The 22,743-nt window shown below is 37.7% G+C and overlaps 3 protein-coding genes across 8 annotated transcripts; 2 read left to right on the top strand and 1 right to left on the bottom strand.

The window, feature by feature from the left end:
- Positions 1 to 7,161: 7,161 nt before the first annotated feature.
- zgc:174935 (uncharacterized protein LOC796019 homolog) lies at positions 7,162 to 10,287 on the bottom strand. Of its 4 annotated transcripts, none has more exons than XM_044209364.1 (5): positions 9,744 to 10,276; positions 8,397 to 8,451; positions 8,073 to 8,187; positions 7,945 to 7,972; positions 7,162 to 7,884 (listed from the first exon to the last, which is right to left on the bottom strand). In XM_044209364.1, exons 1-5 carry the CDS (start codon positions 10,035 to 10,037, stop codon positions 7,687 to 7,689), a joined length of 690 nt encoding a protein of 229 aa, XP_044065299.1. In that variant the 5' UTR covers positions 10,038 to 10,276; the 3' UTR covers positions 7,162 to 7,686. The 4 variants fall into 4 exon arrangements, with proteins under 4 accessions (XP_044065299.1, XP_044065300.1, XP_044065301.1 ...); XM_044209365.1 differs by having other exon boundaries at positions 7,162 to 7,704; positions 7,765 to 7,972; positions 9,744 to 10,275; XM_044209366.1 differs by having other exon boundaries at positions 7,162 to 7,704; positions 7,825 to 7,972; positions 9,744 to 10,275.
- A 787-nt stretch (positions 10,288 to 11,074) lies between these two features.
- On the top strand, positions 11,075 to 14,561 carry si:dkey-87o1.2 (uncharacterized protein LOC796684 homolog). Of its 3 annotated transcripts, XM_044209368.1 has the most exons (5): positions 11,086 to 11,540; positions 11,803 to 11,857; positions 12,420 to 12,537; positions 12,992 to 13,054; positions 13,962 to 14,561. In XM_044209368.1, exons 1-4 carry the CDS (start codon positions 11,244 to 11,246, stop codon positions 13,023 to 13,025), a joined length of 504 nt encoding a protein of 167 aa, XP_044065303.1. In that variant the 5' UTR covers positions 11,086 to 11,243; the 3' UTR covers positions 13,026 to 13,054; positions 13,962 to 14,561. The 3 variants fall into 3 exon arrangements, with proteins under 3 accessions (XP_044065304.1, XP_044065303.1, XP_044065302.1); XM_044209369.1 differs by having other exon boundaries at positions 11,075 to 11,453; positions 12,992 to 14,561; XM_044209367.1 differs by having other exon boundaries at positions 11,088 to 11,540; positions 12,992 to 14,561.
- A 958-nt stretch (positions 14,562 to 15,519) lies between these two features.
- Positions 15,520 to 20,437, top strand: them4 (thioesterase superfamily member 4). The gene is made up of 6 exons (XM_044209361.1): positions 15,520 to 16,020; positions 17,217 to 17,406; positions 18,652 to 18,814; positions 19,056 to 19,166; positions 19,705 to 19,829; positions 19,962 to 20,437. Exons 1-6 carry the CDS (start codon positions 15,895 to 15,897, stop codon positions 20,006 to 20,008), a joined length of 762 nt encoding a protein of 253 aa, XP_044065296.1. The 5' UTR covers positions 15,520 to 15,894; the 3' UTR covers positions 20,009 to 20,437.
- Positions 20,438 to 22,743: the final 2,306 nt, after the last annotated feature.

The following is a 22,743-nucleotide window of genomic DNA, read 5'->3' as shown; positions in this document are numbered from 1 at the left end:
CCTCTGATAAGATGCCCGTATGTGGACATAACCGTGCACACACACGCACACACACACACACACACACACACACACACACACACACACACACATAAGCTTACTCTAAACTTAACCAATCCCTATAACCAATCCCTATAACCCTACACAATTCATTTTAACTCACAGTGAAACTGAATCTGCAGTGACAACAAAAGGACACACCTTTCGTTTGAAATTAGACAACTGTTCCAGCAGGGTCAACAGGTTTAAAATCAAACCTGAAATTGGTCCTCAAATCTGACAACAGATCAGATGACACACACTGGGTCATACACTCAACCCAGATACCCTCAAATCACATTTTTAACAGACTGCCTCAGATGGCTTCTGTGCACCCAGATCTGTCTATCCAGTTTCCTGACTGTTGTCAGAATAGTTTCAGTTTCAACATGAGGCATCAAGAGGCAACTCTTCAGTGGCCTGGTGTTCACCTTACAATGGAGTTCTGAAGTAAAGCTGAATATATAATTTTGTGATACCCAGTTGTTGACTGCATTATTCTTATACAGTAACTCATTTGATTAGAAAGCATATTATTTACTCACATCAGTGCCACTGATTTTCCAGCCAGTGCTTCCGCAGGCTTGTGCACATTAGGAGGTAACTTATTAGGCCTACGCTTCCTTAGAAAATGGACTATTGTTTAATAAAATGCCCTCTGAAGAATTCATTGACTGGGAGGGAGGATGTGTCATTAGCCAAAAGTCCAAAAGCATGTTCCCGCTATGTAAAATCAATTAATTAAAGTATTAAAATAGTATCTGAAGCATAAAGCTCACTATGTCTGATGCAACAGGATGTGAATCAGTGATGTGGAGATAGTAATGAATGACGATGTTAACATGCCATCAGGCTTTATTTATGTCCTGCATGGATAAAATCACAGATGATAAAAAAAATGTCCTTAATTATACAGTCCTACTGAAAAATAAGCAAAAAAAAAGCCTTGTCAAGAGCAGTTGAGTTGTTTAACAACTTTAGACTGTAGAGAGAATAAAACAGACAGAGGCTGTTAACAGGTTGGCTTTGATATGATTCCTGATGTCTCAAACCTGTATGGTGCCAGGAAAACACCTGTTTGCTCATGGAGCAGGATGTGCTTGCACGCTTAGATCCCATTGTAAACAAAAAGGCAGAGTCAGTCTTGTTAATTGGGTGTGTGTGTGTGTGTTTGAGAGAGAGAATGAAAAAAGCATGCAAACAGTGAAACTTGATATATTTGTTTACTTTTTTATTCAGAACATATAGAGTATTTTACTTTTTTGCAACAGTAAAGCACCACAATACAATGCAATTTAACTGGAGGAATTCAGTGAACATCACAATAATATTCTACAATATTTAGCAATAGATGATAACACAAATAATGCAAAGTGTACCGTCCAAAACAATTTGACTTCTTTGGTCTTTTTTCAGAGGTACAACATGGATCAGAAGTCAGTGCCAGACTCTGTAGGAATATGTCTGATATTTAGTTGACAGGATAAAGCACAACAACAACCGAATATCAAACATATCACACAGCCTCTGGCCAGTCAGAGCCTCAGCAGACTGGAAAAGTCTGTTGGAGATAGAGAGAGACAATCCAGTGAGAATAAACAAGGGAATGAATTATACTGAAAACATCACACAGTCAGTCAGCTTGTTTCAGACTGAATGTTGGCAACGCACAATCCCATGGAAAGCATGCAATGTGTAACATATAATGAAGAAAGACCTGAACAACCTGTCCAAGATAAGAGGGACATGACAGAGGAAAGGCCTTGAGAGTGAGAGAGTCACTAACACAAGAAATCAGAGATCCTGTTGGCATGTAAGATCACCTATCAGTGACTCTACTGCTTCAGAAAAGACAGGGGTTGATGGGAAACACTGGACAGTTAAAGCAAGAAAAGGAGAGGCAAAATTCACAAAAAGAAATCCTCCACACTCAAAAAAAAAAAAATCAAATATGAGGATACTTACCAATTTTCTTTATCCATGCACATCGTCCCACTGTCCTGTCAGAAAAACTCTTGGTAAAACATGTGGTTACTTTGAGTATATGTGTGGTTAAAAAAGGTAAAAAAATGTGTTAAAAATTGTTAAATGTGTGTGAGCTATGATCTGTGTGCAATTCTTCTGTGGGACAGCATTTATATATACAACCCTGTGATTTTTTTTGGGGGGGGGACCACCTACACTCACTCTTTCAGTAACACACACACTCAGTGCCCCATGTAATTAGAGGTATATTGATCAGCTGCTGTGGCCTGCAGCCTTTCCTCCCCACATTAGCCTGATCAATAGATGTGATGTTCATCCTACTGTGAGCTCCCTCTCCCTCTCTCTCACACACACACGACTGCAGATGCAAAGTCAAATAACTTTCAGTTATTGCCTGTAGGGAGGACAAACATGAACACATGATGGTCACTTCACTAAGTCACTAGTTGTATCATATCACTAATATTTCCTTTAAAGTTCAAATATATCAAATAACTGATATCTCAAATGACTACCTTTATAACAGGATTTATAAAATATTTATTAAATGAAAAAGAAAAAAGGGTGCAGAGTAGCATGACAAAAACATGTAAATAAAATGAATATTTTTGAATATAAATTCCATCCTGTGTCAGCATCAGCAGTCTTAACATTTACTGCATTCTCCATATTTAGGCAACTTTTGATATTTTTCCTGTTAGACAATATGCAAAGCTTATTGGACATTTGTTCAATATGGCAAGAAAAATTAAATTTTGGATTTCCAAAGTGGAAGGCTGGTGTGGTGTCAGAAGATGTTGTTACCTTTAGGGAAATTGATCTACACCCTTCACATGGCAACTTGTCATACACAAAGTGGATCTGCAGGGCTACACTTTTTTGTGTCTAACAATCCTAAAACTGACTAAGATTAACAATTAAATGGCATTATTGTCTCATCTTGTGATGTTTACAGTACAATTTTGAGGTACTTGTACTTGGCTTTACATACAAAATATATTGTTATAGATTAAACTATCCAGCAGTTCATACAGTAGTAGTAGTTAGCTTTACTTCATAAAATGCTTCTTACACATATAATAATATAATATATAATAATAATCTAATAGTGGTCATTGCTGCCTAATGAGTACTTTTATTTTGATACTTAAAGAACATTTTGCTGCTAATACTTCTGTACTTCTACTTAGATAATGTTTTTGAATGCAGGACTTTTACTTGTAATGGAGTATTTTTAAGTACTGCTACTTTTACTTAAATAAAAGGTCTCCAACTGGATGGACATAACTATTATATATATTAATATTCAGAACGTCAATTAAAAGCTTAAGAAAATAAGTGTTTTGATTGGTAAACATCCCGATGTGAAAGGAGATGTTTTGACAATCCCACTATTACATTTCTGCAGTCAAGGTGACCTCTGGCTGTCAGGATGACCTCTGGTTGTTAAGGTGACTGGTGATGGTATTATCACTCCAACTGTGTGTTTGGGGGGTAGTGTGGGACTGTAACACGTGTTGAATTCACATCATCATGGCAGATATGATGGTTAATGAAGAACACAACACTCTAACCTGTAGGCGAGTCAGGATTTTTTTTTTTTGTGGTTTTTAATCAGCAAGAAGTGGGTGCAGATCAGGTGTAGCTGATAAAAAGTACATTGTGAGAATGAGAATTTACTCTGTATCCAGAATACAGTATATGATTCATAGAGACATTCAGTATTTGACTGTTTCAGAAATATCACCATCATGTCATTCCTTCATTTACAAACATCATTAGTGACAGACAACATACAATTTTGAACACAAAAATGCTATGTTTTAAATCTCTATACACACACATCAGAGTGGACAGTACACTTCATGAACAACAGCCCTCGTTTTTCAGTCGGACTGAATGTCCCCCCGCTGCTGTGTCTGTATCCTCTCCGGGTATGACGCTGACCTTGTGAGCCTATTGGGGCGGAATGATGGTCCACTGATTGCCTAATCATGAGCCAGGGGGGGGGCGCGCTACAGATGGAGGGCAGTGTGAGGCAAAGTGAGAGATGACAGGGTAAAAAAAAGAGAAATTACTCAAAAAACAACATGTGGTTTTAAAAAAGTAATCATTTGAATGACCAAACATTATATATATTCAGTGTAATAATTAGCTTGTCTTTTTATAGTCCTAGTCACTACACAGAGGAAAATCATTTACCTCTGAGTGAGTCCAAGCTTCAAAGTTATTATGCTTTCTCCACTCATATATTCAAGGTTGAAAGATCAAACCATTTTGAACACGTCAACGTTAGTTTCAGTTTAGTTGAACAGAAACAGTTATAGGAGCCTGACTCAATGCAGATTTATCTGAAATGAGCCTATATTCAGCTGACGTGAATCAGTTTTACCGATGTATTTTGACATCTAATAAGGATGCAGCACTAAAACATCAAATTATATAAAACATCTTAATCTAATTTGACAATTTTAAAAAAGGGCAAAATCCACTTCCTTTTCACATGTGGTGAATACAGGGAACATAAGTTGTTATTAAGATGGACAACAACGAAAAGGTTAAAATTCAACATTTGAATTTTTTGATGTGAAAAGGCTCTTTTCTTAATAAAAACAGACTGATAACACCAGGGGATTATATCATTACACCATTACTTCACATAACCAAATGACCACAAATACAAACAGACATCATCATCAAAATAACATAGAAATATTGAATATAATGATTGTATAAATCAGATCATGCAGCCCCATCATTAAGGTACAAAAATGAATCCAGTCTAATCCAAAATGATTTCTGTGCAACTGCTTAAATAAATCTAATGTAATTAATATCGAACCTTACAGGCGGTGGACAAACTAAAAGAAACACCTGTTCAACCTTGAACTTGTGAATGCTATATTGCTTAATTTTTGTTGAAAATATTCCAGAAGGATGAAAATATGCTAAACCAACCTACAGGAACCCTTTACAAAGCTACTGTTGTAACATTATTCTATAAATTAAAAATGCATACTTAAACAAAAGTGCATTTCTGCATTGTTAGTGTTAAGGTTTAAAATATCATGCAACATGCAACATTTTATTGAAAACTCACACTCCAACAGATAAACATGATGAAGCTTTAGAATGAGCCAGACTTCAGTGAAGTTTATAGGGAGTGACAGACAAAGGCTTTGGGTTCTCTGATTGGTCAGTGCTTTGGTGTCACTCTCTCTCTCTCTCACACACACACACACACACACACACACACACAAACCCTGAGGCAGGGTCACTAAGAAAGAGAGAGGCAGACAAGGTTAACAATGATTATTCAATGCCTATCTTTCAGCATTGTAGGTAGAGGAGTTATCTAACAGAGGAAAAAAAGCATAATATCCTGCAGCAAAAGACACAAACGATTCTTTCTCTCGTCCTTTTTCAGAATTTATTTGCATTGCCCAGCATCCCCTATTTACATGCAGTCAAATAACTGCCATCAGAATATAAAAACAACAAATAATTTAATGGGGGAATGTCAACCTGCTTTGAGGCTCAGCATAAGAGTAGATCTGCATTTTTTGGTGATAAAGACACATGACCACACTATGTGACTTGTTCAGCATTTTCCCCATCACTTTCTGTGTCTCTTTATGTCTCACACAGTTTGCATGAATTAATAATTACCTGTGCAACCAGGAAACAGGTTATTGGCTAAGTATTGCACAACCTTGTGTCTGGTGAGCCCCACACCCTGACTACTGTGTACAGTGTGTTATGTGTGGAGCATTCGGACGTGCTGTTCATTACTATCCTCAAGGAACAATGAGATGTGTGTGTGTGCGGTGGTGATGTGTGCAAGGGAAGACATACTACCCAGCAAACATAACCTTCCTAGAATGACCCTTAAAGCTTCCCATTTGGTAAAATGTTTGCAAAAAATTTTTTTGTAACCTTTAAAGGGACAGTTCACAGTTGTTTTGGTGCGAGTAGGAAATTTTTGGGCATGAAACTGCTCACAACAAATCTGTGGATTATCTTGAGTAACAGGGTCATGATTTCTGAAAAGAGACATTGACATTTTTTGGCGCTTTGAGCACCACAAGCCGAATGCCATCTAGTTCCATTATATTCAAAAAAAGGCAGCCGATATCTCCAAAACTCTGCAACTCACATCAAAACAATCTAGATGAATAAATAACACTACAGGTAAGAGGGATAATATGCATCTTTGGGGTGAACTGTCCCTTTAAAGAATGGTTTAGGAACGTTCCCAGTAGGTATTCTGGTTCAAGGAATGTTTCCAGAAGGTTCTCAAACGGTTATTTTTGTGACAGATTATGAGACACCACATGCGGGTGGAGCCAGTGTGGTGTTTTTAATCTAACTACAGCATGTCTTACTGTTTATGATAACATACCAATATCCTGTCGTTTCCCCCCTACAAATAACTAATTTTGCTATATCCTTCATGCATTTTACTCTTTACAAGTATCACAACTGAGTACTATAGTGGATGTTATTTTCTCTACAATACCACTACTACTCTGAAAGCACAAAATGGAGATGGCATCACAGTTTACAACTGTGAAGATATTGAATGTTGGTACAGTATAATGGAGTTTGACATGTGGTGGAATGTAACTAAGTACATTTACTCAAGTACTGTACTTAAATACAATTCTATTTGAACTTTACTTGAGTATTTCCATTTTATGATATTTTATACTACTCCACTACATCAGAGGGAAATAATGTACTTTTTACTCCATTACTTTCATTGGCAGCTATAGTTACTAGTTAGTTTGCATATTTTAGATACAAATGATATATCAAAAATATAAGGCATTTTTATAGATTAACTACACAACAGTATATAAAATAGTTAAAATGATCTCCACTTTGACCAACTAACATTAAAATGCTGTTTGCACATTAATGTAATAGTAATATAATACATTGGAAGGGGCCATTCTACACAATGAGTACCTTTACTTTTGATACTTTGAGTGCATTTTGCTGATATTTGTAGAAAAGTGCATGTTGAATGGTCTTTAATTACAATATATTTTAATATATTTATTAAGTTCAACTCAAAGTAACTACATTATTGACAAGATACTGCAAATACAACACCCCCTTTTTAAAACAAAATTGGTTCACAGCATGTGTTTATTTTCTTTGTACCATAAATCCAAACTGAATTATGGCAGATAAACAATGTTGCTAAAGTGAGAAATCTTGTATGACTCTACAGCATGAACCTGCAAGTCCACCCACATCACTCATCTATTTCCTCATTGCCTTTCAGTTACAAAGATGTCGGTGCACCTAACAAGCACAGAATATTTGCAAAATTATGACAATAGCTGTTTATTACAAAGCATTTTACACCAACATACACAAAAGCTAAACAAACACAAAACATATGACTCACATCTTAATGTATCTTCATTCCTCCTCATTGTGTTGCATAAATATAAATAACAGATTGAAAATGACATTCATTAACATCTCACTTAGCAACTACAAAATCTAAGTAGTCCCCCTTTAGGGCCTGTCACATGTGACACTGACCCTGTAAAGCATAGTGCTGGAATCTGGTTGCAGCGTATCAAAAACAGTGATTTTTTTAAACAGATGAAGCGTTGTAGAGCAGAAAACACGTGTTGTAATACTTCATCTCTTCTTAGGGGCCTCTGCTTTAGGCTCCTCTTGTTTAGGGGCCTCTGCCTTTGGCTCCTCTTGTTTAGGGGCCTCTGCTTTAGGCTCCTCTTGTTTAGGGGCCTCTGCCTTTGGCTCCTCTTGTTTAGGGGCCTCTGCTTTAGGCTCCTCTTGTTTAGGGGCCTCTGCCTTTGGCTCCTCTTGTTTAGGGGCCTCTGCTTTAGGCTCCTCTTGTTTAGGGGCCTCTGCCTTTGGCTCCTCTTGTTTAGGGGCCTCCACAATCACTTCGCCACAGAACTTGCTTTAAGAGAAAGTTCAGCAATAGAAAATGTAGTGAATGCATAGATCTCATTATGGATGTTCGAGTACACTCTGCAGAAACAGTAAAGTAGTAACAATACCTTGCTATTTGGGATCCTTTTTTCAAAAAGTCACACACTAAGCTCCGTGCTGCTAGTTGCTGTTCCAGTGTTGCCACTTCTGTTTTCCAGCTGGTCTTTTCCTTCTCGGTTTCAGCTACAAGTATTATATGACATGAGGAATTTTAAGTGTTTCACAAATTAAAAATCAAGGTTAAGACCATCAAATTGGAAGAGAAATAAACTAAAATGTATTTGAAGCAGTATAATGTGCTTGGTAAAACAGGGGAAAGTTGCTTAGTCTCTTCTCTCCATTAATGAACACATGACAACTTTTGGCATTGAGGCCCATAAATCGGCACCTACCTTTAAGATCATTGAATCTGGTGCTTGCTGCTGCCAGCTCGTCACTTGCAGATTTCTGCAAGTGGAAAAGAGAATCCAGCAACTCAAACCTGAGTTTGTTAGAGAAATCCTGCCTACATAGATTACCACACTGCATCTACATCTTCAAGTGTGATGCAGCAACTTCCTTGTGACTTCCACAGGATGTTATGTCACTTCTGTCATAACATTAATTGGATCTGCAAACAACACAGTGTTATGTCAAGAAGTATAAGGATATACTTCATTTTCTTTCTCTTTTGACAAGTCTTCCCCTTATTTGGCTACACAAGATTATTACTTCCATTTTATCTTGTTAATCCTTTTCACATTACCCCATTTTCTGTGCCCTAAAAGATTCTTTTTAGGGATGCTGTTTTCCTTAGATGCTCTGAGGAACACTGAGGAATCACCTTAATCCACTGTGAAGCCACTAGATCAACTTTGCATAGATGGGTCATAAAGGTCAGTAAATGGGTGACAATGAATGTAAAATGCAAATTCTGTTTCTCCATGAATAAACCACACAGAGCTACAGTACAATAACTTTATGACTGTCCTCTCTTGCTCCTCGGTCATGTGAGTGTTCGCATTCGCTTTGGTGATGCACTTTTTCATGTATTTAGTGCCCTTTTAAGAAGTAAAAATATGAGCAAAACCCCAAGCATTTTTCTACAGGAGTACTAGGGGGGCAGACACAGGAGGGTTCGGATCATATTTCTCATTTATATTTTGTTTTTTCAAAAAGAATGCCAAACAATCTTTTTTAAAGAAACATCCAATGTGATATCTGTAGATTAATGGCTGTGTGGGGAATGATTGGTTGGGAAATTAGGAAATTGGCCTATAACCCCATAGAGACTAAGGCCAGCCATGTATACAAGCAGGGACAGTAGATTAATATACATCATTCAAACAATAAATCGTTTACAGACCATACAGTAATGTAGGAAAAAGTACACTATTAGAATTTAGTCTGCCTGCAGGCCTATCGCCAGTCCCTGCTCTAACAAGACAAGCCAGATTTCCCGGCAGGTGCTGATGATATGTATTTATTTCCTTACCAGGTGAAACGGTTATTTGGCTCGTGCCTGACGTGACGCCATTCAAATCAGTTATTCCCCCACAGAAAGATTACATTACATTAAGAATATCCCAATGGCTATGAAAAGACAGGTGATGCATAAAAAGGTTATAAACTTATATTTAACTCCATACTCAAGTTCCTCCTTCAGTTGTGGAGCATTTAATTGCCGTTTAAGCTGACAATCTTCTGTGGAAACTAAATTCAACATAATATTGACGTGGCATCTTTCATTTTCTCCCCACCTGGCCTCCCAGGCAGATGTCCACTTCACCCTTCGCCTTATCTGCTTTGGTCCGGAGCAGGTTCACCTCTTCCTCCAGCGCTTGGTACACACTCTGGGTCTTTTCCAGTAGCATCTGCTGCTCTACCATACCGGTCTGATACTCTACCAGCACATCGTCGACCACCCGCAGCTTGATATCCTCAAATCTGTTCCGTCTTTCTACTTTGTCCTGCTCCTTTTTCCGGACTCTCATGATCCCCACTATAGCGATAGACACGACTATTGTCAAAGGTAGCATCAATGGCACCTTCATGCTTTATTTTACGAGAGCCGTGAGCCTTTTTTGTGTGTAAGGTGTTTATCCTCGCTGATATACAGCTATGAGTCTTGTTACAGGTGTCCCAGCACAGCTTCTTTAACTTCCATGTGGGATTCAGAGTCAGCCAGTCCTCAGCTTGAACACAGAGTTGATTTCCGCGTTGTCCTTGTTACACCTCTCTGCGTTTGCCGAATAAAAATCAATCAGCCAAGGAGGCTGTCTCACCTGCGCGTTTGGATTCATGTGTGTTGGCTCTGAGCTTTATTACCTTATAAAGAAGTCAAATATGACTGTAGATAAGCAGGTTATCCTATGTTTTATATGTGACAAACTGGAGCTGATATAAAAGTTCTGCTTCATCTTGTCCAGTGACACATTATTTGCGCAGTGTAATTATCTCATTGATAATTAATACAACATCTGAGGTTACATTTAAATCAGCCTGATATTAATTTTAATAATACTTTTTCTCAACTTTACTCAGAGACAGTGGTGGAAGAAGTATTCCGATGTTCTTCTTACGTAAAAGTAGCAGTACCGCACTGTAAAAAACTAAAAAGTATTATATTATTATTGATGCATTAATGTAAGCAGCATGTTAATGATGAGTGTTGGTATTTTATATACTGTTTAGGTAGTTTAAATTCTAACAATTCATTTTAAAAGATTATTATTGTTTTGTATGTAAAATCTTAATATGGAAAGTAAAGCTGTCAACTAAATGTAGTGGAGTAAAAGGTACAATAGTTCCCTCTGAAAAGTAGGGGAGGAGAGGCAGCAGAAAACTAAGACACTCAAGTAAAGTAGAAATATACTTAAGTACGGTACTTTGAGTTTGAATTTCGTATTTTGCCATCACAAATGTCTTGTTGCTTATTTTGCCCATTATTGTTGAAACCAAACACAATATGATATTATAAGATATTCAAGGGCAGCAAAATGATCCAAATACATTCAAGGTGTTTGTATTTGCGTGCGTGCCTAGGCCACTACATGAGAGTCTAAGGAGGAAATAGGTGGATTTCCACGCCCAGCTAGTTGAGCAGGTAGAGCAGGTTACAAGCACAGTAGCAACAGTCACACTGAGAGAAGGAGTTGGAGGAGACACGCGTGCAGGGGTGGAGAACTACCCGGAATGAGCAACAAGTGACCAGCAGCAGTCTCCACCAGTTGAACCAGTCTTTCCTCGTATCAACAACGATGAAGCTTGCGATTGTTTTACTCGGCCTGAGTGTGGTTGTGATGGCTATAATGGTTTTCCAGGCCGTGCGCCAGGAGCTAAACCTGCGTAATTTGAAAACCCGCATCGTGGAGAACTCGGCGGAGGTCAAGACCAAAGAGGAAGCCATCGTCGAAGCGAAAAACAAAATCCAGGAGCTGAAGACAAAGCTGGCATCCGTCAACACTAAGGTGGATGAGCTGAAGAAGACGAAGGCAGACACGGAGAAATCAACACAGGACACTGATAAAAGTCTACAGACCTGTAACACAGAGAAGGCACGCGACAAACACCTGCAGTTTGCTCACAAGTGGTGTTATTTACTATGCACACACTGCTGCACAACCAACAAGCATAACATTATACAGGACAGTATCACTTTGCAGGATGCACACGATGTCTAACATTGACTATGGCATGTTAGGATCAACTTCTACCTCCGTATTCTGTTACATGCACATATTTGATTTGTGTTTCTAGTGAACATCCTCATGCGTTAATCTAATTGCTGACAAATGTTTTCACCTGTGTCCTTATTAGGCGAATGTTGAGAAGAAGAAAACGGATATGCTTGAGGCCATAATCAAACTCAAAGGTAAAGCAGCTTTTTTGTTTCACCTGTGGTCTGGTGATATCAGCTCTGGACAGATATTAACCAATCCAAAACCAGATAAGAGAATGTAATAAACCATAGTGTGCCCCTACACACCTTTGATCAGGTTTTCTTATTGCCATTTTTAAAAGAGGAGGATGGATTGGAGCTGCTGAGATCTGTCATTATTGCACTGTCTATACAGGCCTCTGAAAAACCAAGCTAACCAGATATCCTGGGATAACTGCCTTTTATTCAGTTTAAACTTTGACCTATAGAAACCAGTAGAACTAGATGTGACAGCACCTACCCACAAGCATCCAGGCAGGCTGCCCTTGGTTTCAGCCACTCATCAGCACACTTCTTATCCTAGCTGATATAACTGAGATGATTTTAGCAAAAGTAGCAGCTGCCATTAACATGTTTGCACCGTTTTAATTGTTAGTCTTTATTTGTTTTCCACCTAAAATCAATTTATAGTGTAATATAAAATATGGAAATTCTCATTTGTACAGACTCTGGAATAACATTTGTTTCTCTCTGTTATTTGCTGTCATTTCCTCAGCTGATCACGATGATGTTAAAAAGAAGGCTGGGGGCGACATTCAGAACTTGAAACAACAGATTTTGGATAGAGACAAAGCTATTTGTGCCTTTGCAGATACAACCAAGGAAGAAGCACGGTAAGATTTGAAATGCCTATTTGCATCAATAATGCAAATAAGAGGGTCAGCTAGAACAATCCAACATCAGAGAACCCCAGGCCTCAGTTTCTTTTTCTATTTTTTTTAATTTTTTTTATTGACGTTCAGCATCAGACAAACATTTCCATAAGATGTATTTCAGATACTGTATGTATAAATCATATTTGTTTGTCACAGATCACAACGTAGTACTTTTTAGGACGCACAGAGAATTGAAAACAAACCAAATGTATGTAATGGGAGTGATATTTTCTTTACAATATGATCATTGATTTGTGAAAGTAAAATCAGGCCTATGGGGCATTAGGCCTCGCAGTTTCAACAGTAAACTTGTCTCATAACAGAGCAGCACCACATAATAGTCATGGCTGTAAAAGTAAAGATGTCAGGACACACTAAATTAACATGGTTTGTTCTTTTCTTAATTTTGCAGGAAGCTGTGTGGAATCTCTGAAGCTCCAAAATAAAGTCAACTCAGAAACACTCAACAATGACTGTGAGCTTTTAAACAATAGAAGCATGCCATGCACACATACTGATGGGATTGCAGCTGTGCTTGTTTATTATGAGAAAATAAAAACTATGTTTTAAGGAAAAAAAAGAAGGGGGTCTTACATCCATTCGACAAGTGGCACAGACCTATGGGTGGGGAAATGTTACATAGTTTTATATCATTTTGTAATGGGATTGTGTTTGCATTTAGTTTGGCTTTTTGTCTCTGTAAAACACTTTGACTGATACGTGTGATTACAGCTTTCACAAATGATAATAGTCATTACCTTTTAAACAAAGTAAACTCAAAAACTTAGTTTCCCCTCGGGATCAGTAAAGTATTTCTGATTCTGAAATAGCTTCCCCTGACCGAACCAGTAAAGCTACTTTTTTATAGCACCTGAATCTGTGTGTGGAAGAATGTGTGAACCAAATTTACTATTTTGCTGGGAGCAATAAGCTTCATGGAACTATCACGTCATGTCACATGTCGGAGTGAAAAAGATCAGTTGAACACTCTCAGAATAAATGGTAACTGACAAGCAGATATTGTAATTATTTAAGCCACAATAATCTAAAATTGCCCCATTGTTTCTGGTTTGAAATGAAATGCTGCCTGGCTGATAAACTTTCTGGTGTTCTCTTGCTTTAGAGGGCTGATTATACTGCCGGGCTGTAACCATCATACTTTAAACTGAGCTGGAAAGTAAATGTAACGTACACAAATTTATGACACATGATATTAATCTATCATCTTATTCATCAGAAACCAAATAAGTTCAATGGCATGTTCCTCTACCTCCCCCTAGTGCAGAACCAAGGATTAAGAATGAAAGTCTCACTGCATTTTTCAGTCACGATTAAAAGCTACTTATTATGCATAGTTTATCTCCCATTTCCTGTCCCTTCAGATCAATCTACTACGTTTCGGAGTCTTGCTGCCGCCAAACTGTCTCTGTTTTGAGTCTGTTGGCCTCCTCTGATGAACAACAAACTGAGAGACATCTAGTTGAATCTGTCTTGATCAATTTAAGACCTCCTCAAAAGTCCAATACACTGAAGTTAACTGGAAAACAAAATGTGGCTGTGTCTTTCACAATCATATTCAATTTAAGTGATGTTGAGTGAAATTGTAGTGAAGTAACACTTCAGTGTTACATGTGCACTGTGAACAATCGGATCTTATATGGATAGGATCACATTTGGAGAAGTGTTCATTAATTGTGGCAAGACATACGAGTAACTTAAATGTATCATAAGACTGAAAAAATGTATATAAAATAAATAAAACCAAAACATTTATTGTAGCTACTTCTGTAGTAGATGCCCTATTCAGTTATTTTGTTGCTGCCCATTTGTGAAACTCTCCGGCAAAACCCTTGTGTTGTTACGTCACAGTTGATAAACATTTTATGAAAATTTTGTTCTTATGGCTACATCTATTGTTTAGCATTCTGTAAAATAACATAGATATGAACACTGAGTCATCCTTAATAAATATTTTAAATGGCTATTTTTTTTAAAACACTAACAGCTGGTAACATTACAATATGTATTACTATTGTCTTTGAAGTAGCAATCTAAAAACATGTATTTGTTTTTGTACTTTTTATTTTTGTTTTATTTAATTTAAACATTTTTTGTTTTGCATAAACCAAGATTCCATTACAGTAAAAACAATGGCACCTTTTTACTGCATGGGTTGTGCTACCTTACAGTATATGTCACAGAAATGAATCAGAAATGCTGCAATATGCTTCACTAGGCTTTTTTTCCTAAACTAAAAAAATGCAATGCAAAACAAATGTGTATGTATTCACTAAACATACATGTAGAGGATAGCTCTGTCTTCTGCATTTGGCCACAGATTCTCATCCACATCACAACTTTTGTCCTCTCTTGCAAATCACCTGGGAAAGAATCTTTTTGCATGTCTGATCTGGTCCATCCCTGGCAATCTTCTGCCAGGGGTAGATATACATGGAAAATTATAAAATAGAATAATGCATCTCCAAATCTGTATTGCTGAGATAGTTAATATGTCTTCAGAGTGTTTGTGTTTTGTGATGAGGAAACAGTCTTTATGTAAGAGTCCATATAGTTACAAAAGGATACAAAGCAGAGTTTCACCTTTTCAAATTTGCATTTGTGTGAAAAGTATTTGCCATGAATGATAGTTAGATACAATTAAAATATTGATACCTGACTTGTATGACACTTGTGAATACCAAAAATCAAATCTTCGTATTTAAATTCAAGTCAGGTACGAGATGATTACAAATGAAACTGTATTATAGTGTATTATATATTTTTTTGCTTAGTACTTCTATTCCTGTGTGCACTGACGTGATAGTGAGCTGCTGTAGCAAAAGAGTTTCCCCTCGGGGATCAATAAAGTATTTCTGATTCTGAAACAAATTAAATATCTTTCCTAAATCCTCCACAGCCAATCACAGTGCAATGCGTAAACCACGCGACCTCGTGCCGGAAGTTGACATACTTGCTGATCCGATCCGATCCGATGACACGTGAAAGTCACCGGTAGAACAATTACAGTGTGTCACAGCAGGGTGTATTTTTAATTTTCCGAGATAGGCAAACACAAATATGCGTTAAACATGCTTACGGTGTATTATAAAGCAGCTCCGTATTTATGGCAGCGATAGTAGCTAGTTTGTTACGGTGCTAGCTAGCAAACGCGTTCGACAGCTGCCTTTTAATTACCGTTAACTGCGTTTATACCAGCAGTTATCTAGTTAATTTCCTGAAAATACAGGCAGCTCTGTAAGAATCATTTTCTGTGCAAGCTTTTCCTCCGTCCTCGTCAGTTGAAACAGTGTACAGATGGCAAGGAGCCTCGGTCGAACAATCAAGGGCTTTCAACGCCTCGGCTCACACTCTCCCATACTGACTCAACTCAGCCATCCGACCAGCGTTTCAGCCAGGACCACCTTTGTACGGACCATGGTGGTAGGTAGAGTAAACTGTTTTGAGGAAAGTGCTTGAAGTGACTGGTCGGATCTTTTTGAATGGGGTTTCATATGTGTGCCCTGTGAACTCATTCTCCTTCTCTCGTTCCAGATGTTTCTCAGTCCAGTGATGGGTTTAGTTAGCCTGTGATACAGTGTAAAGCACTGATGGGTTAGCGTTAAGTGCATTCCTGTACAAACACTGGGGACACCAAGGGGACCTGAAAATATAACAGTCATGTCAATATTGTCAAAAACAAACACATGTCCATGCGTAATTATGCAAAATGTTGCATGCTATGAGGGGTGGCCAACACACATACCATTCTATATCACAGCATGTGCAATTTTATATTGCAATATTGATATACACTCAGTGGCCACTTTATTGGGTACACCTGTCAGAGAAGTGTTAATTTAACTATATGTTTATTATTGTGGTTGCAGTTTGCAGTGGTGCTGAACCGGACTGCATCGAGAGGTGTTTTCTAACGTTTTGTCCACCCCATTTTCAAACTTGAGGGGGAAGGATATTAGAAACACATTTTAATATAATGCAGTCTAGTACAACACTACAAACTACAACCTCAAACATCTAGTGAAATGAATACCTCTCTGTAATGAATTAAAAAAAAACACTCTCTGGTCTGTCTCCACTGACTTAAAATTAATGTATTAATTACAGTTCTGGCGCCAGGAAGCAAAACTCTACACAACAGTGGCTGCATAGGTTTTTGCTTTACAAAAACACTTCCACCAGAAATTCAATTGAGAAAATGTTTATAAAGAAAATAACACATAGGAACAACAGTTTTTGGCAGAATTAAATACCTGACAAGCCAAGGTATTTCATCACATTGATCCAAATATCGTTCAGTAGTGCCATAAAGCAGGTCTTTGGTTGACAACATTGCCCTCAGTGGCCTAATACAACCAGAGCTTTTAAAGAGATAGCGATCTCGGTAGAAATGGTATGATGGATGACAAATGTCTATTGTGTCAATATTTATATAATTGTCATTTCAGAAACCAATAATTGGCATGTGAGCTTAAATATTTTATTTATTTATTTTTTTTTACATAATCCTATGACATGCTCTGTCTCAACACATCGTCCCACTGCTAACTTTCCCCCAAGCCTTTTAGACCCAGTTACGGTAGTAGACTAAGGTGGTAAAGCATTTCCCTGTTTGGCAGGCGCTGCCATCGCCCTTTTCCTCCAAGCCACGGGACTTCAGCTTGCCGAACTCCTCATGGGGCTCAGAAATGACGCGGTTGTACGAGCATTATAACAGCCAGTGTGAGGTGGAGACAGAGAGAGGTGAGAAACAGGAAGGGCCGTGGAGGAGACTGCCAAGCTACAATCGCCTCCTCAAGTATGCTACAGGTAAAAGTGCAGATTGTGAGTGTGATGTTTGTCTGTCTTTCTGCTTGTTTGTTTTGTTTATGAAATAGAGTAAGCAGTGAAGGGACTTGAGTTTTTGGAAATAGTCAAGGGGTCAAGCTCTCGGGGTTAAATTGCGTTGTTTTTGTTTGTTGTATTTTATCAAAATATCCATTTATTGTTTCAATCAATATTTTTATAATAACAATGTATCAAATGGCAATGTGACAACGTGAAAGGGGTCGCTCGTAGTTATGAACCTACAGAGAATTATCACCTGAATCAGCAGCTCTCCTCGGCTTTACAGAGCTTTTATAGTGAGTTTCAGCTCATTGTTTAGCTATCGGCCCGCAACTTCACTCTCACCGCTCTCATAGCGTCGTTTCTGGCCACATCAGGCAGCTATTTTTGGATAAAAAGCTCTAAAACCCCACTGTACACTACCTGCTCAGCACCAAGCAGCGGACAGACACAGTTATCGATTAGCTGGTGAACATAGAGGAGCATTCAGCCGCTAAAGACCCAGAAATTTCCCTCAGGAGTTGTTGGAGACCAAAAACAGAGCTAAAAGAGAGTGAATATTGGACTTACATTCATCAGATGGACACAAACACGAATCCAAATGATAATGTTGCTCCATAATTGCTGGATGTGTAAATAAGCAACTGTTAGCTAACAAGTTCACCATATCAACTTAAAAGGTGATGATGTGTCAATGATGATCAGCAAAGTCTGCAAAGATGCATTTTCAGCATTTCTAAGTTAACATTTAATTTTGAGCTGTGCTGCTACAATACATAAATATACAAACATACTATGAATATGTTTGACTGGACATGAACTGCTGACGGTGAAATGATCAAACCTTTGTCATTATGAAATACATAAACAACAATAAAGTTGGAACTAAGCATGTGCTGGTATTACATATTCAATAATAAATAAAATAATATATAACAATAAAAACTATATTAACCTATTTATGTTTTTTATTTTGACATATCCTTATATTAATTGTCCCATTCCTTCTTGGTACAAAGAGAAATACATATATATTTGACTTTTGGATGTGATAATCTCAGATTGTGATTGTATCATGCATTAAAGTAAAAATTTAGAAACATTAAATCTTTAAATATAAATGTTTGATACCCTACAACCCCTGTTTGCACCTGTATTTGTTATGTTTTTTCCCCCTGGGATGCTCTGTTAGCTGCTGACAGTTCACTTGTGTGTTTTTCCCATCAGGTGGAGTGTATCTTAGTAAAATAATCCAGTCAAAAGCTCGTCTTTTTACCCGGAACATCAGAGACCCGGGGGCAGCATTTGAGTATGTTTTGTTTGTTAACAGTGAGGAGCAGAAGTGTGTGTGCATTTTCCAGGCTGGACACCTACTGGAGGGGCCACCAGGGTAAGATAACAGTTAATGTTGTTTGCAATATTTTTACATACTGTTCCTACTTAACTGTACTCCATACTGTAAGCAACACAGTAATATTACCTTTAATACATTTGCACATTTTATGTTTTTAAAAAAATGTTATGTCTTGGTCTGAAATATGCTAGTTTGGGGCTCCTGGTTAGCCGAATAGGCTAACCAGGAATACTTCACAATACTTTAGACGTCTAATAGACGTTGTGTGTGTTTCCAGACATGTCCACGGGGGGGCGATAGCCACTATGATTGACACTGTGACAGGTACTCATGCTGCTCTGCTCTCTGGAGCTGTTATGACTGCCAACCTCAACATCAACTACCGCAGGTACAGGAAGAATATATTTTTATAGACATGCAACAGTTAATTTGTTGTGTAGATTTTTATTTTTTTTGTCATACATAGTCATACTTTGTTTCAATATTCACCAAAATGTAAAATACCTTGCTGGAAATGCTACTTTTTATTTGGTCAGTATAATGATAGACTAATAGTTTTCTGTACATTTTGAAGACCCTTGTGTCCCTAACACCCTCTGTTCAATATTATACCCTGATGTTCATTTTATCAGCTCATCTCAGTATCAGGTACTTGGGATGAGCATTGAATGATCCCACATAGATGATGTAATGCACAAATTAAATATTCAGTTTGGCGATCTCTGTAGTTGTAACAACAGTGTTTGCCTCGCAAAGTCAGCCCAAATGCTCTGGTCTGCTAATTGTGGTCAGCCAAGGATCATTAGACATTTGCTTGGGGCCATTAATAAGATAGCAGTGCATCAGCGCAAACTAACCTCTTCATACTGTATGACTGTTATCATCCATGGTCAGTTTGCCCTAACAAACACTTATCTTGTCCCAAGCCCCATCCCACTGGGAAGCACAGTGCTGCTTGAATCCTCTCTGGATAAGAAGGAAGGCAGAAAAACATTTATTTCATGTAAAGTGACCAGCACCGATGGCTCCAGAGTGCACACAGAAACAACAGGTAACATACATTTTTATACACACAACGGGTCTGATGGGACATGTCAGTGTCAAAGCTTGTGATTGGTCACATCTCTACTCTTCGACCTTCTGTATTGTCACTGTCCTGTTTTCTTTCATGCCTCTCGTGCAGCACTGTTCCTGTCAATCAATGTCAGCCACCTACTACTGGGAGCATGACGCAAACGCACCAGCCTACGACCTACCCAAGCACTGTCAGCAAGCTGAGGCCACGACGAGTGTGTGCGAATGTGTGTGTGAGTGTGCCATTGATTTGGAGTATTTTTTGTGGAGTGTGTACTTACTTGCCAGGTGATTTAAGAGATAACTTCTCTAAATATGACATTGTTTAACACAAACCTTTTATCCTAATATTCATGCATCTCTTAAATCACCAATATGTTATTTCTAACAAACAGTATAGTTAATGAAGTACCTTTACATCACTACCTCTGCTTAGTGTTACTAACACATCAACAATACATATCTAAATTTATTGAACTAAATGTTAAGGAATATTTATTGTAACTTTAACAAAATTGATGGTTTTATGGGGTAGGTTTATTTTGTTTCCTCCAATAAAGCCTTACCCATTGGTATTGTATAAAACCATGTGTTTATTTGTTTGTCAACAAGTGAAATTGTTTGCAACAGGGAATACAATTTTTATTGTTTTCCTTTTTTGGGTTAATATTCTGAGGTTTTTGCTTCTGAACTTTCCAAAATAAGACTGGTTCTTGAATTAGATGTCGAATTGCACCTACATTCAAAAGGACATTTTAAGTTTCTCTTGGTATGTTAAAAACTTAAATATTGTACATAGATCACCATAGATTTTTGCCCAGAAACACTACAAACTGTATATCTAAAATGTTTAATTAATCCCCTGATCAAACTTGATAGTTTAACTGCTAATATAACTAACATCACATGTAGTACATTTCACAAGGTTTAACTCACAGATACTGATCTTTCTATATTCCACAAAAGTCAGGATTTTGTGCAAAAAAATAGGGCATTTGATAAATTTGCCAAAGACTAATGCAGAATGTGCTGCTTTTTGTCTGTCTGTAATTTACTTAGAGGATGTATAGATTTAATGTTTACTTTTGAAACTTAATTTTTGCTGTCACTTTGATAAGTTGGTGCAATCAAGGAGATCTAATTTTTGTAACATTTCAGCCAACAAGAAAGCATTTCACACTTCTTACTTACACATTTTAATTTAGATTTTCAGGTGGGGGTTGTTAACTGCTAGCCCACCATGTGGTGGCTGTGGTTATATTTGAATATGAGGTGTGAATTTGCATGCTATGAGAATATCATGGAGACACAAGGGGTTCAAACCCCAAATCATCATATCTTGTTCATAGACTGGTTTGCCTCACTCACTCTGACACTTTGAATATGTTTCTACAGTCAGAGATGACTGAGGCATGCCGCAATGTGCCATAATAAGCAACACTGCCCACACCACAGAGATCTGTGCTGTTCTGGCAGCTACTGCAGACCACGATACTAAAAAGTAGAGAGCATATAGAGCACCATTTTGGGTTATACACATACTGTACTGACTATAGGTTGAAGACGTCATTGCATTCATTGATTTTTACATTGGACTATAGAACATCTGCATATGAATGTAATGTTGATATCCCTAGCCCAACATTTTCTCTTGTTGGTGTAACACTAATGTTCCTTGTGCTTGACATGTTGGGGGAAAAACAGACTTTGCTGCGTTAGAAAACTGACAGTAAATTAGTGGTTACTAGTATGCCAACCCTGCACGCATTTAACTGCATTTAACTTCAGTTCTCACACATTTTGGTCTGATGTGTGGTTTCTAAGTGAATGGGCTCATCACAGTACAGGCCTGGAGGACTTCTGAGGGCCCCTCACTTCTTTAACCTCAGTGCAGATGGAAATGCTTTAGTGCCTAAAACCTTTTTGCATGTGTGTTGGGTGGCAGATACAGGACAAATGAACGCCAGCATTTTTTTTCTTTTCCCCTGAAGAGCCATGTGGTCAAGTTGGGTTTGAGGAAGCGGATGGGGGTGGGTGGGTGGGCGTTATTTTCAACTTTCAGTTAAAACCACCTGCAACAAGCTCTGTGTCCACTGTAGCACTTAGAGAACTGATTTTTACTTTAGAAATTAGCCTGAAAGCTCACCTTCCACTTGAAAAGCTTAATGGCCCATTTGACTTGTAATCTCTAAACAAAACATCTTGCAAAAAGAGGAAGCACAATGACAATGACAGAATGGTGAGGTGTCTATAAGCCTCATTTCCACTGCAACAGTGACAGTGAACACTTATCTTTTTGATTAAAAATTGTCAATCAAGTAAAAATACGAAACATTTCTTGTTCTATGATTTAGTATTTTTTTTTACTGTTGGTCACACAAAATGACCGCTCTGGTAACTTGTAATGGCCATGTTGTTTTTTAAAGTATTTTTTAGATTTAATAATTAATTGACTAATCAAAACAGTAATTGGTAATGGATAAAAATGTTGCACGCTTAATCATACTGGATTTGTGTGGGCCCTCTCCACCTGTGGACCCCTATGGTCATCAACAGCTTTCACTGACCAATGGGACATAATAGCTGTGGATTTTATTGATGCTTAACAGTCTAGCATATTGCAGTACTGGAAGAAGTATTAGATCCTTTACTTTAGTAAACATAACAATACCACATGGTAAAAATACCAATTAAAATACATTTAAATTTCCTATATTACAAATTTTACTTAAGTAAAATTATATTAATATTATGAGCAGTAGTACTCATTATACAGCAGAATGCCCTTGCTGAAGTTATATTATTACGTACTATTATTATGAATGCATGAACATATCAGCAGCATTTTAATGTTGGGGGAGGTTGAGGTGGAACATATTTGAACTACCTTG

This window comes from Siniperca chuatsi, linkage group LG9, assembly GCF_020085105.1.
Source record: "Siniperca chuatsi isolate FFG_IHB_CAS linkage group LG9, ASM2008510v1, whole genome shotgun sequence".
NCBI lineage: Eukaryota > Metazoa > Chordata > Actinopteri > Centrarchiformes > Sinipercidae > Siniperca > Siniperca chuatsi.
Note: the sequence above shows the minus strand (reverse complement) of the source record. Positions and strands in the feature narration are given on the sequence as shown.